At 39.2% G+C, this 16,621-nt stretch overlaps 1 protein-coding gene across 1 annotated transcript; it reads right to left on the reverse strand.

Annotated features, from left to right (window-relative positions):
• On the reverse strand, window positions 6,440–12,488 carry HINT1 (histidine triad nucleotide binding protein 1). Its single transcript, XM_005661623.3, has 3 exons — window positions 11,967–12,488; window positions 9,738–9,842; window positions 6,440–7,997 (listed from the first exon to the last, which is right to left on the reverse strand). Exons 1-3 carry the CDS (start codon window positions 12,075–12,077, stop codon window positions 7,833–7,835), a joined length of 381 nt encoding a protein of 126 aa, XP_005661680.1. The 5' UTR covers window positions 12,078–12,488; the 3' UTR covers window positions 6,440–7,832.

Raw genomic sequence — 16,621 nt, forward strand, 5'->3', positions numbered from 1 at the left:
GACTGATAGCAGCTCTTGGCATACTTGCAGTACATATTTGAAAACAGCATAAACAGTTTTTGTTCTCTCTTTTTTTCTTCCAATTTTATTGAAGTATAATTGACATATGCACTGCGTAAGTTTAAAGGGTATATAGCATAATGATTTGACTTACATACATCATGAAATAATTACCACAAGTTTAGTGAACATCCATCATCCTATATAGACACAAAATTAAAGAGAAAAAAATTTTTTCTTGGGATAACAAAGCTTATGATTTACACTCTGAACAGCTTTCATATAAAACATACAGCAGTGTTAGTTATGTTTATCATCTTGTACATCCCATCCCTAGGACTTATTTATCTTATAACTAGAAGTTTGTAGCTTTACTGCCTTCATCCAGTTTCCTCCCCACTACCTTCCACCTCTGCTAACCACAAATGAGGTCTCTTTTTCTATGGGTTTGTTTTTGAAGTATAATTGATCTACGACACTGTATTAGTTCTTGTTACACCACGGAATGATTTGATACATCTGTACATTTCAAAATGTCCAATTATAATCCATCACCACAGAAAGATATTACATGGTTATTGACTATATTCCCCACCTTGTACATTTCATACCCCTGACTCACTTATTTTACAAGTGGAAGTTTGTACCTCTTAATCTCCCTTACCTATTTCTTTCCTCCTTCTAAGCCCCTCCCCTCTGGCAACCACCTGAATGTTTTGTTTCTTTATGTTTGTACATTTGTTTTTTAAAAAAAGATTTCACATATAAATCAGACATTATTTGTCTTTAACTTATTTCACTTAATATACTCTCAGCCCATCCATGTTGTCACAAATGGCACGTTTTTATTCTTTTTATGGCTGAATAATATTCTGTCATATGGGTATACACACACATACATACACACACCATATTTTCTCTATCCATTCATTTATCAGTGGGCACTGAGGTTGTTTCCATATCTTGTCCATTATAGATTAATACTGCATTGAATATAGGGGTGCCTCTATCTTTTTGTATTAGTAGTTTTGTTTTTTTCAGATACATACCCAAGAGTAGAATTGCCAAGTCGTGGATCATATGGTAGTTCTACTTTTAATTTTTTGAGGAATCGCTGTACTGTTTTCCACAGTGGATGCACCAGTCTGCATTTCCACCATCAGTGTACCATGGTTCTCTTTTCTCTACATCCTCACCAACACTTATTATTTGTTCTATTTTTGATCATAGCTATTCTGACAGGTGTGAGGTGATATTACATTGTAGATTTGATTTGCATGTCTCTAAATCATTAGTGATGTTTAGTTCTTTTCATGTGCCTATTGGGTATTGCTACATCTTTTTGGGAAAATGTCTACTTGTGTCCTCTGCGCATTTTTTAATCATGTAATTTGTTGGTTTCCTGTTGAATTTTATGAGGGGTTTTTTTGGTATGTTTTGGATATTAACCCTTTGTCGAATATATGGCTTGCAAATATCTTCCCCAGTCAGCAAGCGACCTTTTCATTTTTATTGAATAGTTTCCTTCACTGTGCAAAATATATTTAGTTTGATGTAGTTGCATTTGTTTGTTTTTGCTTTTGTTTCCCTTGCCTGATGAAAGAGATCGAAAAAAAACATTACTAAAACCAGTGTCATTGAGCTTACTGCCTATTTTTTGTTCTAGAAGTTTTGTGGTTTCAGGTCTTTAAATCTTTAATCCATTTTGAATTTATTTTGGGTTATAGTGTAAGAGAGAAATCTAGTTTGATTCTTTGGTGTGGAGCTGTCCAGTTTTTCCAACACCTTTTATTGAAGAGGCTACTTTTTCCCAATTGTGTATTCTTGCCTCCTTTGTCACAGATTAGTTGCCCACATAAGTGTGGATTCATTTCTGGGCCCTCTGTCCTGTTCCATTGAACTGTATGTGTTTTTGTGCCAGTGCCATACTGTTTTGATGACTGTGGCTCTGTAATATAGTTTGAGCTCAAGATGCATGATACCTCCAGTTTTGCTCTTTCTCAAAACTGTTTCGGCTATTCAAGGTCTTTTCTATTTCCAAAATTTAGAATCATTTTTTCTAGTTTTGTAAAAAATGTCATTGGTACTTTGATTGAGATTGCATTGAATCTGTAGATTGCCTTGAGTAGTATGGTCATTTTGATGACACTAATTCTTCCAATATATGAACACAGTGTATCTTTTATTCATTTATTGCATCTGCAATTTATTTCATTAGTGCCTTATAATTTTCCAAGTATAGATCTTTTGCCTCTTTAGTTAGATTTTTTTTCCCTAGGTAGTTCATTATTTTGATGCAGTAAGATGGTTTTCTTAAATTTTTTTGATAGTTCATTGTTAGTATATACAACAGATTTCTGTATATTAATTTTGTATCCTGCACCATTACCAAGTTCGTTCGTAAGTTGTAGTAGTATTTTGGTAGCATCTTTAGGATTTCCTGTGTATAATATCATGTCATCTGCAAAAAAATGGCACTTTTACTTTTTCCTTTCCCTTTTGTTTCTTTTTCTTGTATGATTGCTATGGTTAGTACTTCCAGTAATATGTTGTAAAAGTGGTAAGAGTGGACATCCTTGTCTTGTTCCTAATCTTAGAGGAAAGTTTTTGAGCTTGATTTTTTTTTTTTTTAAGCTATGGGTTTATCACATATGGCCTCTATTATGTTGAGGAAAATTCCCTCCAAAACCACTTTGTTGAGAGTTTTTATTGTAAATAGATCTGGAAATTTGTCAAAAAGTTTTTTCTACATCTTTTGAGATGATTAAATGACTTTCATTCTTGAATTTGTTAATGTGGTCTCTCACATTGATTGATTTATGGATATTGCATTATCCTTGCATCCCTTGAAAAATACCACTTGATCATGGTTTATGATCTATCCTTTTAATATATTGCTGAATTTGGTCTCCAGTTATTTTGTTAAGGATTTTTGCAACTACATTCACCAGTGATATTGGCCTGTAATTTTCCCTTTTCTGTGACATCTTTCCCTGGTATTTGTTTCACGGTTATGCTGGCCTCATAGAATGCATTCAGAAGCATTCCTTCCTTTGCAGTTTTTTGGAATATTTTGAGAAGGATAAGTGTTAACTCTTTTCAAAATACTCAGTAGAATTCACCTATGAAGCCCCATTTGGTTGTAGGGAGTTCCTCTGTTGGGAGTATTTTTATTACTGATTCAATTTGATTACTAGTAATTGGTCTGTACATATTTTCTATTTCTTCCTGCCTCATTCCTTGCAAGATTGTATATTTCTAGGAATTTGTCCATTTCTCCTAGGTTTTCCATTTTATTGGTACACAGTTGTTCATACTAATCTCTCATGACCTTTTGTATTTCTGTGGTGTCAGTTGTAACTTTTCCTTTTTCATTTCTGATTCTATTGATTGGGTCCTCTCTCTTTTTTTCTTGATAAGTATGGCTAAATGTTAATCAATTTTGTTTATTTTTTCAAAGGGTCACTTCTTAGTTTCATTGACATTTTCTTGGGTGTTTTTAGTCTCTTTTTCATTTATGATTTTAGTCTCTATTTTATTTATGATTTCTTTCCTTCTACTAACTTTGGGTTTTGTTTGTCCTTCTTTTTCTAGTTCCTTTAAATGTAAGCTTAGGTTGTTTATTTGTGGTTTTTCTCTGTTTCCTGAGGTAGATTTTTATGACTATAAACTTCATTCTTAGGACTGCTTTTGCTGTATGCCATAGGTTTGAATCATTGTGTTTTCATTTTATTCATCTCCAGGTATTTTTTTTTTATTTCTTCTTTAATTTTTTCGGGTTTTTTTTGTTGTTGTTGTTGTTGTTTTGTGGTTTTTTTTGTAATGCTTTGGTCGTTTAGTAGCATATTGTTTAGCCTCTACAAGTTACTGGGGGTTTTGGTTTGTTTGGATTTTGGGTGTGTTTGTTTTGTTTTGCTTTACTTTTTGGCCACCGTGCAGCATTTGGAGTTCCCAGGCCATGCATTAGATATGAGCCACAGTTTTGACCCACATCACAGCTGCAGCAACACCAGATGCTTAACCCACTGTGCTTGGCCAGGAGTCAAACCTGCATCCCAGTGCTCCATAGCAGCCACCACTCCCATTGCACCACAGCAGGAACTCCAGTTTTTGCAGTTTCTTTGTTGTAGTTGCACTGTGGTTGGAAAAGATGCCTGATATGATTTCAGTCTTCTTAAAATTATTGAGATCTGTTTTGTGCTAGCATGTGATCTATCCTGGAGAATAGTATGTGTGAACAGTAAAAGAATGTGTATGCTGCTGCTTTGGACAGAATGTTCTATATACATATCTATTAAGTTTAAGGCTGTTATTTCCTTATTGATTTTCTCTCTGAATGATCTGTCCATTGATGTAAGAGTAGTGTTAAAGTGCCCTACTATTATTGTGTGACTGTCAATTTATCCTTTTTGTATGTTATTATTTGCATTACATATTTAGGTGTTCCTGTTGGGAGCACACATATTTACAATTGTTAAAGTTTCTGTTTGGATCAACCCTTGATCATTATGTAGTGTCCTTCTTTGCTCTTGCTACAGTCTTTATTTTAAAGTCTATTTTGGAGTTCCCTTACAGTACAGCAGATTAAGGATCTAGTGTTGTTACTGCTGTGGCTATGGTTGCTGCTGTGGTGCAGTTTCATCCCTGGCCTGGAAACTTCCACATACCATGGGTGCAGCTTAAGTAAATAAATGAAGTCTATTTTGTCTGACATAAATATCACTACACCCTCAGCTTTTGTTTCATTTCATTTGCATTACAGACTTTGTGTATTTGTACATCTAGAATGAGTCTTTTGTAAGCTGTATATATATATATATATATATATATATATATATATATATACACACACACATATATATATATATACACACACACATATATATATATATATATATACACACACACATATATATATATATATCTTGTTTTTTTATCATTTGACCACTGTGTATCTTTCAGTTGGAGCACTTAGTTCCTTTACATTTAAAATAATAATTGATAGGTATGTACTTCTTGCTACATTGTTATTTTTCTACTTTGTTTCTTTCTTCTTCTTTTGCTGTTTCCCCTTGTGATTTAATGACTGTCTTTAGTGTTTTATTTGGAATCCCTTCTCTTTTTTGTATATATATCTATAGAGATATTTGGTTTGTGCTTACTGTGAGACATATATAGCAGTGTCTGTGTGTTTGTGTCTGTGTGGCTGGCTATTTAAGCTGCTGATCGCTAAGTATGAACACATTTTAACAACCCTACATTTTTACTCTTCCTATTTTCAGTTTTTGACATCATATTTTACATCTTTTTGTTTCATGTATCCCTTGACTACTTCTTACGGATATATATGACTTTACTGCTTTTATCTCTTTACCTTCCTAAAGCTTTATACATTATTGATTTGCTATCTTTACTAAATATTTACTTTTACCAATGAGGTTTTTCCTTTTGTAATTTTCATATTTCTAATTATGTCCTGTCTTCTGTCACACTTTTAGTCACACTGATCAGCTCTGATTCAATGAGGAGACTACACAAGGGTATGGATACCATAGGGAAGGATGTCTGTGGGCTCTCTTGGATACTGGCTGCCATATGAGGCTTGGTGAATATCTGACCCCAGTCTATTTAAGGTAGTTCGATATTATGACTTATAAGGAATATATATTTGTTCTTTGCCCCCCCCACTCCCATTTATGGCAGAGCTCTGAAAACCTCTGTAATTACCCTAAGTGCTAAGAGGGATAAATGTGCCTTTTGTTATGTTAGTGAGTTGACTTCTAGACATACCCGCCCCATAACCTAAGGATGGGGGGAATCAACCTGATGATAACTTTCAGCCCCACCCCACCACCTCAGGAAGGAGAAAGGACTGGAGGTTGAATCCCTTACCAGTGGCCAATGATGTAATCAGTCATGCTTATGTAATAAAACCTGCATAAAAATCCAAAAGAACATTTTTCAGAGATTCTGGGTTGAATCTGGAGATTTGGGGAGAGTAGTGTACTCAAAGCATGGAAGTTCCTCGCCCTTTCCCATATATTGCCTTATGTTATCTCTTCCAGCTGGTTTTTGCTGGGTTAAATCCTTTTATAATAAATCAGTGATCCAGTAAGTAAAATATTTCTATGGTTCTGTGAGCCACTAGAAAGTAAGCGAAGTAATCATTAGGAACCTATGATTTATAGCCAGTTGGTCAGAAGCACAGCTTAAAACCCAAGCTTTTGACTGGCACCTGAAGTTGGAGGGATGAGGGATGGGAGTCTTCTTGGACGGAACCTTAAACCTCGATGCTGACACTCGAGTTTAACTGTAGGATACCAAGCTGGTATCTGGAGAATTACCTGTGCTATGTGGGAAACTCCCTCCCTAAACACATTGGAAACTGACTATAAGAACCATTTTAGGCAGATAAGACACAACCTGCAAGACAACTTAGTGGTTGTCTACATGATTTATTAGCACTAGTTTGACAAAATCAATCAGAAAGTTAATATGCCTAATGAAAGTAGACTCAACACTCATATATATAATACAAATGCTTCTCTCATTACTACATTCTTTACAGTGGCACAAATACCTCCAAAATGCCTCCCCAGACATTCCCCCATAAGAAAATTCATAAAAATACATAAAGCCATAAAGTATTAGGGGAAAAATTATTATAAATCCACCTGGAGTGGGAAAGGCTTTTTAAAATATGAACTAAATAAAAATTGATATATGAATTATACAAATATTTTAAACACCGTAAACAAAGTAAAAAAATGACAGTTGGAAAAAATTACTTGTAAGACATACACAGCCAGTTTCCCTTCACCACCCCTGCCCCTGAAACTTTTCAGTCACTAACAAAGTTAAAAATTAAAATTAAAAATACAATTTGCAATGTGTCAGAATCTACTAAAATGGTCTTAGAAATTAAAAATGAATGGAATCCATAAGCACAAAGAGAACGAAAGAACAGACCAAAAGTATGACTTGTGTTTTAGAAGCTGGCAATTACCCACATGAAGGAGCGCAAACAAGCAAAACTGTTTGCCCTGTACAACCTTAGAAAGGTTAGTTAGGGTATATGGCAAGACCAAAAAAATTCAGTTTTGTTGTCAGTCTATGAACGCAGACCTCGAGATCCCCTCCTTCAATTTGACATAGCCAGTTCATGCACAATTTAAAATATTTTTGCTCATGTGGACATACACATTCAAAACACTGAGTTTTCAATTTGGAAAGTTAATTCTAAAGATTATGTTTTCAAGTCTTTATAATAAATACTCAAAGTTTAGGTAACCAGGAAATATCACTGTATGCCTTCATATGGGCATCAAAGATTCTGTGACGTATCTACCTTCCTCCTTTACAAATTACCCCAAGAGTCCAAAAAAAAGCATTTTTTCTAGACTCCAAAATGTCACTTTCTGGATCAATCACATAACATACTCGTCTGTTCTTAGAAAAAATAAGAGAACTAGATGAGAAAATCTTCTGAACTAATATTTTACCATAAAAGGGTATTTCAAAACTAAAGCTAACTTTATGAAATTTTAAAATTTGTCTTCAAAGGCCAGTCACACTTCTCTCCTTAGGGAGAAAAAAAAAATCAAAAAACCTCCCAAATTATGAACTCCACTTTCAATCAGTCCAACAAATCAGTTTTTTGAAATAAGTCAAATACAGAATTCAAACCATGCATCAATGTCTTTTATTATGTATAGGTTTTTAAAATTATTTCTGCATTTTCTTCATACACAGGCAAAAAGTGTACTTTTAGCATATTGGAACTTGCAGACCTGATCGCTGCCTAGAGAGGGAAAATTCTCCCTGCACCACACTTAACCAGGAGGCCAGTTCATCTGCCGACCTCCAAGAACATGGAGATGAACATGGTAGACAGACTGTCCCCCATCTGAACCTTCGTTCACCACCATTCGATAACCCTTCTTCAGGCCCAGATCAGCAGCACATTTCTTGCCAACAATCATTAAATGTCCAAGAAGCTGGAAAAAAAAAAAAGTCTCTTAAGCACTGGTAATTTATAGCTTCTTTGGCATCATATAACAAACAACCATGTTGAAATATTAAAGTGCCAAACTGAGAAGTTCCCACTGTGGCTCACCCATAATGAACCCAACTAGTATCCATGAGGATGTGGGTTCAATCCCTGGCCCTGCACAGTGGGTTAAGGATCTAGCGTTGCCAAGAGCTGTGGCATAGGTCACAGGTGGGGCCTGGATCCCATGTTGCTGTGGCTGTGGCATAGGATGGTAGCTCCAGCTGTGATTCGACCCCCTAGCCTGGGAACTTCCACGTGCCATGGTGTGGCCCTAAAAAGACCAATGCCCAACTGAAACAGATTTTGGACAAATACTTAGAAACACTTCTAATATAATTTATAATCTATAATTTTTAAAACTCTGGAAGATTAGGTATTTACACTCATTTCAATAAACAAATTAGAGACATAAATCTGCTCAATTAAAACAATTTTTAAATACTATTCCAACTGGTATTTGTTTTTTGAGGGGGAGAGTTGCTAGGGATTTTTTCAGCTGTACCTGTGGCACAGCTGCTGCAATGCCTGGGCAGGCCTGGGGATTGAACCAGCAAACACCACAGACATGAGCTGAGTCATTAACCCACTACACCACAGCAGGAACTCCTCAAGTTTTTAATAAAGCAAAACACCTTGCTTTCTTGTTATGAGAAAGTGTGTCAGTCAGGATAGGTTTGGTTATGCTGTGGTAACAAACCACCCAAAATCTCGTTTACAAAAAAGATAACATTTCTTGTGTTCACTATATGTTCATCACAAGTTGACCAGCTCTATAGTCTACACACTTTTCATTTTGAAACCCAGGCTCATGAAACAGTCTCTATATGATCAGGTGACAGAGGGAAGAGAGAACATAGCAAGCCAGGTGCTGGCTCTTAGTTTCTATTCAAAAGACATGTATCATTTCTGCTTGTACTCATTGGCCAAATTAAGTCATATGACCAGGCCCCACATCAGTGAGGCTCCAACTATAATGCAACCCTAAACAGAATGGTGAGTTATTAATGAACAGTTGTACAATCTACTACAAAGAACACTAGGAAAAATTTCATTGAGGCCTGTACCTCCTGGCAAAATCAAATATTTACTTAACTTTAACAGCATTAACAGAAGAAGAGCCAGTGAACCTTCTCCTGTATGAAACACTGTTTTTTATTTGAAGAAACATGAGTCTTACAACTAATTCTTTCTTAAAACCCTTTCTGTTTAAGCATTTGTGGTGATGGATGTTAACTTACTGTAATGATCATTTCATAATATATACATATATTAATCACTATGTTGTATACCTAAATCTAATATAATGTTTCATGTCAATTAAGTCTCACTGGGAAAACAAAAACAAAAACTAGGAGTTCCCACTGTGGTGCAATGGGATCAGTGGCATCTCTGCAATGATGTAGTTTCAATCCCTGGCCGCGTACAGTGGCTTAAAGGATCTGGTGTAGGCTGCAGCTGTGGCTCGGATCTGATTGCTGGCCAGGGATCTCCATAAGCTACTGGGCAGCCAAAAAAATAAAATCAAATCAAACTATTTATGCATTGCATTGAAGCCTTAATGATTTCTGTTTTTCCTCAGTAATGCCCTTAGGAAAATGAGAATGTGGCATCACTTTAAGGTTAAAATGTTGCCTTTCAATTTAAACAGAAAATAAAAATAAATGGTGTGAGTAAACACACTTACGCTTTCATCATCATCTTCTGCTGCAGAAATCTGAGATATATGTTTCTTGGGTATCACCAGAAAATGTGTTGGTGCTTGAGGGGAAATGTCATGGAAAGCAAGACACTGGAGGAAAAAAGGGGGAAAGAGAAAAAATTCAAGGTTTTCATACGAAATCTTACAGGCTAAACTTACTCTTTCACACTAACCCTGTGGAAAACACTGTAGTAAATGCTCGGAAATCAGAAGTGTACACAATACATATGCTCCTCTGGTCCTTGGAACTTACAGCCTAATGGAAAGACTGACTTTAAACAAATAAAAGTATAATTAACAATGATCCTACATGTTACAAAGGAAAGGAGAGCATGCAACAAAAGACTATCACAGAAAAAGGGGTTTAGATTGGGTAGTCAAGGACACCTATTCTGCAGTAGCTACATTTAAACCAAGATCCAAAGGATGGGCAGAAATTAGGCATGCTAATCCTTCTCTACCTTTCCAGTCTGATCGCAAGCAACTCTTCCCACTCAAATCACACTGCCCACCTCTCTCCAATGTCAGGGCTTTTACATTTGCTTTTCCCTCCATTGCCAGGATGCTCTTTCCTCCCAACCCTAACTATTGTCTACACTATTCACTCAACTGCCAGTATATATATAACATTTCTAAAGGAAATCTTGTGTTGTTTGGTTGGGTTTTTTTTTTTTTTTTTTGCCGTGCTTAGGGTGAGGGATGGAACCCGTGCCATAGCTGCAACCTGAGCCATAGCAGTGACAATGCCAGATGCCCAACCCACTGCACCACCAGGCAACTCCTAAAGGAAATCAGATGCAGGTCAGGGCCCTGGTTATTCGATTTCCTTTTTTTTTTCTTTATGGCAGTGATAAGTTTCGTAATTACAAATGTGCCTGATATTAGACTAACACTGACTTCTTCCCACTTTACTCAGCTATTTAAGAGATATTTTCTTTTGTAGAAATGAAGAAGATAAGTAACATTTAGACAAATTACATACCACTTGAATGGTTTTAAATCTAGTGAAGGTGGAAGCTGCTATCTTTGCTTAACTGTCTCAGGAGTCATTCTACCTGGTACTCCGTACAAAATGCTGTATCATTTAGATGGCTTCATGCTGTTATACTGTTGGGACTTCATCGTTCAAAAGTCAATATTTCAACAATCATTTACTAAAAGCAGCTGAAAATACTTTAAAAGAAATACACATTTTCTAAAATAGAATTTTCCTGACAAATAAAGGTATTTGAGTAAATTTACCTCGAGGCATTAAATCTTAGATGTTCTGACTCTAAGGACACTGCTAGTAACATGTTTCCTTATATTCCATATTTCATAAATGTATTAAATAGTTTACAAAACTTCTATCTAAATCAGCCTACCTCCTGTCCTGCTTTATCTGAGATTCAAACCCGTTATTATCGCTCACTAAAAATTTTATACAAGATGTCTCCAGGTCAAATCAACTCGTCCTTTCTAAAACAATTTCACCTACAGCCAGGTCAACAAAAACTCTATCTTCAATCTCTTGGCATAAAACCGCTTCCTGTAAACCATAAAAGGAGCCATTCTTCCAGGGAGGGGCCAAAGGAAAGCAAATCCCAGTTGCAGGCCCACTGTCGCCTCCGGAGTCCGCGGCGGGTCGGGGGTGGGAGGGCGCTGGCCAGCCCTCGCCCAGGCCCAGCTCGTCCGCGCCCTCCGCAGCCCCCAGGCCTGGCGCCCAGGCCGCCTAGCGCAGAGCCGCGGAGCGGCGCCCGGGAGAGCTGGGCAGGCCGGCTGTGCGCGGGAGATCGCGGAGATTGGGCCCGAGTCAAGGAGCGATCGGGTTTCTCCCTGTCAGGCAGAGCGCGGGCGAGATTGTCAGATTCCTGACACAGGCGAGGTCCGAGGCCCAGGGGGAGCTGGCTGGCGCCCACGCGGAGGACCCCGCGCGCGCCCCCCGCACGCGCCCAGACCCCGCCATGTGGGCCCGCGGGTGCCGGCGGCCCGGCCCGCGCCCGGGGCTGATAACGCGTAACCGGAGCGCCGGCACGCGCCGGCCGGCCGCCTAGGAGCCACCGGGCCCTGCCCGCTGGCTGGGGGCCCGCGGCCCAGGCCGCGCGAGGCAGCCGGGTGCCTTCCCTTCTCCGTGGCGCCCCCGACCCTTCCCTTCTTTTCCCTCGGAGGAAACCCGCGTGTCCACGGGCGCCTGTCTCGCCTCAGCCCACGAGCAAGGCAGCGCCGGGTGCCTACCTGGTCATCCTCATAAATGATTTTGGCTGGGATTTCCTTGCGAATGATCTTCCCGAAGATCGTATCGCCACCAGGCCGGGCGGCCTGAGCCTTGGCGATCTCATCTGCCATCTCGGCCTCCCTCCCGCGCTGCCGGTCGGGGAGAAGGTCCGAGGAGGGAGGAGCCGGCGGTTCCCGCAGAGGGCGGGAGAGCAAACGCCCCAGCACCTCCTGCGCGTGCGCACTGCTGACCCGCGCTGGGGTGCGGCGGCGGTGCCGGAGCCTTAGGGCCACCGTGGGGCGAGGCGGCGACGGGGAGGTTCCGTAGCCAAGGCTCCCGGGGGCCGCGGCGAGGCCGTTTTTCCTCCTTCCTTTCTTGTCTCTCGGAGAGTGGAGTTACTGCTGTAAGCTCTGCACTTGCCGTATGGACGCTTGTAGGAAAAATTGGGTAGTGTAACTGAAAAGATTTGATAACTCAAGCAGTGCTGGCCGTTTTTGCTGGCGGGGACACCATGATACTTCATTCCTCAGGTGCATAGGTCTTGACTAGGAGGTACGCCCTCCCGCGTCAATTTTTTTTTTTTTTTTTTTTTTCCTCTAGCCGTGGTTCACAGCCTTGACTGCATGTCCACATCATTTGGGAATCAAGTAAAAAAAAAAAAAATCACCTGAACTTGGCCACACCCCAGATCAGTTAAATCAGACTCTGGGGGTGAGCCCCAGGCATTGTTAGTAAACGTCCTTGACTGTTCTGCAAAGAATATTTCCCACCAGTAATCGACATAATGTAAGAGGCCCCACCTAAAAGGAACAAAATCTTTAACCCTATATCCCCCTCCGTAGCTTTGCTTCTTTTAAAAATAATTTTTGTATATTGTGTCCACTTTATCTTCCTTTTTTGAAGCCATTTGTCTCTTGTCAATGTCACTAAAGACCTTCACTTACAAAATTCTTTAGGCGATTCCACTCAGCCTCTTGGTAGCATTTATTACTGTTGACCATTCCCTCTTTTCAGCAGTAGTCCTTCACTCTCCTTCCTCTCTGGATGCTGTTTCTCCTTCAGAGTGAGCCTTCTATTCCAGAGCTCCTAATGAATTCCATTCTTGGCTCTCTAACAGTTAATCCCCAAGTGTCCTTATTATGAAAAAGTATACTTTCACCACTTTTTCTTCATAGAGGCCCCCTTTAATCACAAAACTGTGTCCCATTTGGTACTTTTTGTATCAAAGACATTCACCAGGGCAATTGGTGAAATATAAATAATGCTTACAAATTGGGAAATAGTTTCGAAAGATGTTAACTTCCCCAATATACCCACAGGAAAATTATCAAAATCAGTTGATCTAGGGTGAGGCCCTATATTTTAGGTCTCTAACAGTTTCCAGGTGATACAGCTGCTGCTAGCCCAGGAACTGTGCTTTGAGAACCACTGATGTAAAAGGATTGTCATTTTTGTAGGAATAAACCCACTGAATAATATATGAGTAGAGAAGTATCATATCTGCAATTCACTTTCACACAGTGAAGAGATTCCCCCCCAAAATGTCAACATAGAAAAAAGCAGAGCAGTAAAAAAGGATAAAGCAACTGTAATAAAAATTTTAACATTAGGGGAAACTGAGTGAACGGTGTATGCAAATTCAGTTATTCTTGCAACTTTTCTGTAAGCCTGAAATTGTCAAAATTAAAAATTGAAAAGAATATGTATCGGTTTGGGCAATAAATAATATGGTCATTTTTCGCTAAGTCAGAGGCTTTATCATCTGCAGATCGAGGACTCTCCAGTATTTATCTCCCAACCTGCCTCTCCCCTTAATTCCAGATTGGTGTATGATACATGTTTCTGCCTACTTACTACCTTCAGTGGGATATCTACCAGGCACTTCAAATTTATTTTTACTTCTTCCACAACAATCAGCCTCTTCCTGCAGCATACAACATCAACTATAATACTATGCACCAAATTGCCAAGGCAAAAGCCTTGAAATCATCCTTACCTCTTTTCGTGGATTTTTAGCACATATGAATCTAATCCCTTTTCACCTCCTCTACTCATACCACCCTAATCCAAGTCACTATCATATCTCACCTAGTGTACTTCAAAAGCCTCCCAGTTTGCTTATCTGCTTCCACTATAGTCAGTTTGCCATACAGCACCCAAAATTATTTTTATAAAGTACAAATCATAATTTCACTCATGCTGGTAGGGATTTTATCACAGAATTCAATGTAAAATCCTTGCCATGGCTTTTAGGGCTCATGAATGTTCAGTTCCATGGCTGCATTTCCTTCCATTTCATCCTTATTGACCAGCTTCACCCAAGCTGGGTATGGAAGGCAGAAGATTCCCAGGTCCTAATCTCTGGAACCTGTGAATATGTTACTTTACATGGTAAAGGGATGGGCAGGTATGATTAAGTTAAGGGACTTCAGATGGGGAGATTCCTCAGTTATCCTGGTGGGCCCGATGTAATTACAGAAGCCCCTTTAAGTGAAAGAGGAATACAGCAGAGTGAGACCCAGACAAAGAGATATGATGGAAGCAGAAGTGAAAGTCAAAAATTGAAGATGCTCCACTGTTGGCTTTGAAGACGGAAGGGGCCACTTGCAGGTGGCGTTCTGGAGGTCAGAAGTTTAAATTGCATTTCACCTGGCTAAAATCATGGTGTTGGCAGGGATGCATTCCTTCCAGAGGATCTAGGGGAGAATGATTCCCTTCCCTTTTCTGACTTCTAGAGGTAACCTGCATCCCTGAGCTGTGGCCCCTTTCTCCATTTTCAAAGCCCACAGCCGAATATCTAAAAACTTTGAACTCTGCTTCCGTCTTCCATTTACAAGGATTCTTGTGATTACTTTGGGATCATCAGACAACCCAGGATAATCTTCCCATCTTAAAATCCTTAATCACATCTTCAAAGCTTCTTTTGGAGTTCCCGTCGTGGCGCAGTGGTTAACGAATCCGACTAGGAACCATGAGGTTGCGGGTTCGATCCCTGCCCTTGCTCAGTGGGTTAACGATCCGGCGTTGCCGTGAGCTGTGGTGTAGGTTGCAGACGCGGCTCGGATCCCGCGTTGCTGTGGCTCTGGCGTAGGCCGGCGGCTACAGCTCCGATTCAACCCCTAGCCTGGGAACCTCCATATGCCGCGGGAGCGGCCCAAGAAATAGCAGCAACAACAACAACAACAAAAAGACAAAAAAAAAAAAAAGCTTCTTTTGTCATATATGGTAATAATATATGCAAATTTATTATTGTTAGTAGTAGTAGTATTTAGTAAATTCAAATAGGATTTAAATAGGGACAAATTTTGGAGGCCATTATTCTTCCTACCACATAGCTTCATGACCTTACATGGTACCCATGTTGGAATTTCCTGTTCAGTTCTGGATCTCATATTTTGAGATGCCAGCAAACCAGGACATATTCCCAGAACAACCAGAATAGTCACTTCATTTACGGAATAGCTCAGGGAACCACATAAATTTGCTTAGAGAGGAAAAGCCTCAGGACTGAACTGATTTGGGCACTATGGAAACTATATTTTCAAATATTGGCATTTAAGTGGTTTTGGTTAATGACCCAGACCCTAGTTTGCCAGAAATTATAACAATAAAATGTGAATGTTCAGGAAATTAGGCTGATTCCACAATGAAAATGCAAAAGAGCATCTTTGAATCATTCATTAGCAATCTATTTCTAGGTAACAGACAGTGTCCAGTATATTTGATTTAATTGCTTATGTTAAACACTCTTTTGCAAATCTAATGCATTTTAATTTTTAAAAGTCCACTATTACTATTCTCAGGATGACTTGAAATATTCTTTAAAAGGACCTAAATCACAGAGAAAGAAAAGGGTCTTGGCGATCCCTTGGTCCAAATCTTTCATTCCTAATAAAAAGTCAGTTTTACCTAAAAGTTAACCTGTTGAGGTAGGGAAGGCACACAATGATTATGCAGTGGAAACAAGATAGAAATTTTTCTTGATGCTTGCAAGGTCATAAATGTACTTAAATGCTTTATGATTGTTTAATAAGTGTGATACTGCCAATAAACTATCCATTTCCCAATCTCTTGACCAGCAAAACCAAGGAGTAAGGCAAGTTGAGTAGGCACGATGTGTAGAGGGTAAGACCAAGTTTCAAGTCAGTCATAGTGATTTATTATCCCAGACCTCCATTTGCTAGCAGTATGATCTTAAGTAAATCAACCTCAACTTCTAGAGGAATAAAATGGGACACTGTTTTCGTTTTCTGGAGTCATTCTTCCAATCAGTGCCTGCCGGTAGTTGCTGGAGGTTAGCTCTTAGTATGTACTTTTGCAAGGGGACAGTTTCAACTTTTTTTGTTTGTGTTTACTTTTTTTTTTTTTTTTTTTTTTAAGTTCGGAGTTCCTGCTATGTCGCGAGGGGATCATCGGAGTCTCTGGAGCTCCTGGGACACCGGTTTCATCCTCACAAGGTACAGCGGATTAAGAATCCCCTGTTGCTGCAAGTTGCAAAGGAGGATCGGATCTGATACCTGGCCCAGGAACTCCATATGCTGCAGGGCGGCCAAAAAAGAAAGACAGAGGAAGAAAAAAAAAAAAAAGCTTCCTTAATAGATAACTCCAATCCTCAAACAGGAAGCAAGAATATAAAGGTGACGAAGCCATGGATGAAATGCCAATCCACCCTCCG

This window comes from Sus scrofa, chromosome 2, assembly GCF_000003025.6.
Source record: "Sus scrofa isolate TJ Tabasco breed Duroc chromosome 2, Sscrofa11.1, whole genome shotgun sequence".
Classification (NCBI taxonomy): domain Eukaryota; kingdom Metazoa; phylum Chordata; class Mammalia; order Artiodactyla; family Suidae; genus Sus; species Sus scrofa.

Coding starts and splice junctions, on each gene's coding strand:
- HINT1 (XM_005661623.3), bottom strand. CDS start 12,077: ATGGCAGATGAGATCGCCAAGGCTCAGGCCGCCCGGCCTGGTGGCGAT. Junction 9,843..11,966: donor TCATTTATGAGGATGACCAG/GTAGGCACCCGG, acceptor TTTTTCCTCCAG/TGTCTTGCTTTCCATGACAT. Junction 7,998..9,737: donor CAGAAGATGATGATGAAAGC/GTAAGTGTGTTT, acceptor TTTTTTTTCCAG/CTTCTTGGACATTTAATGAT.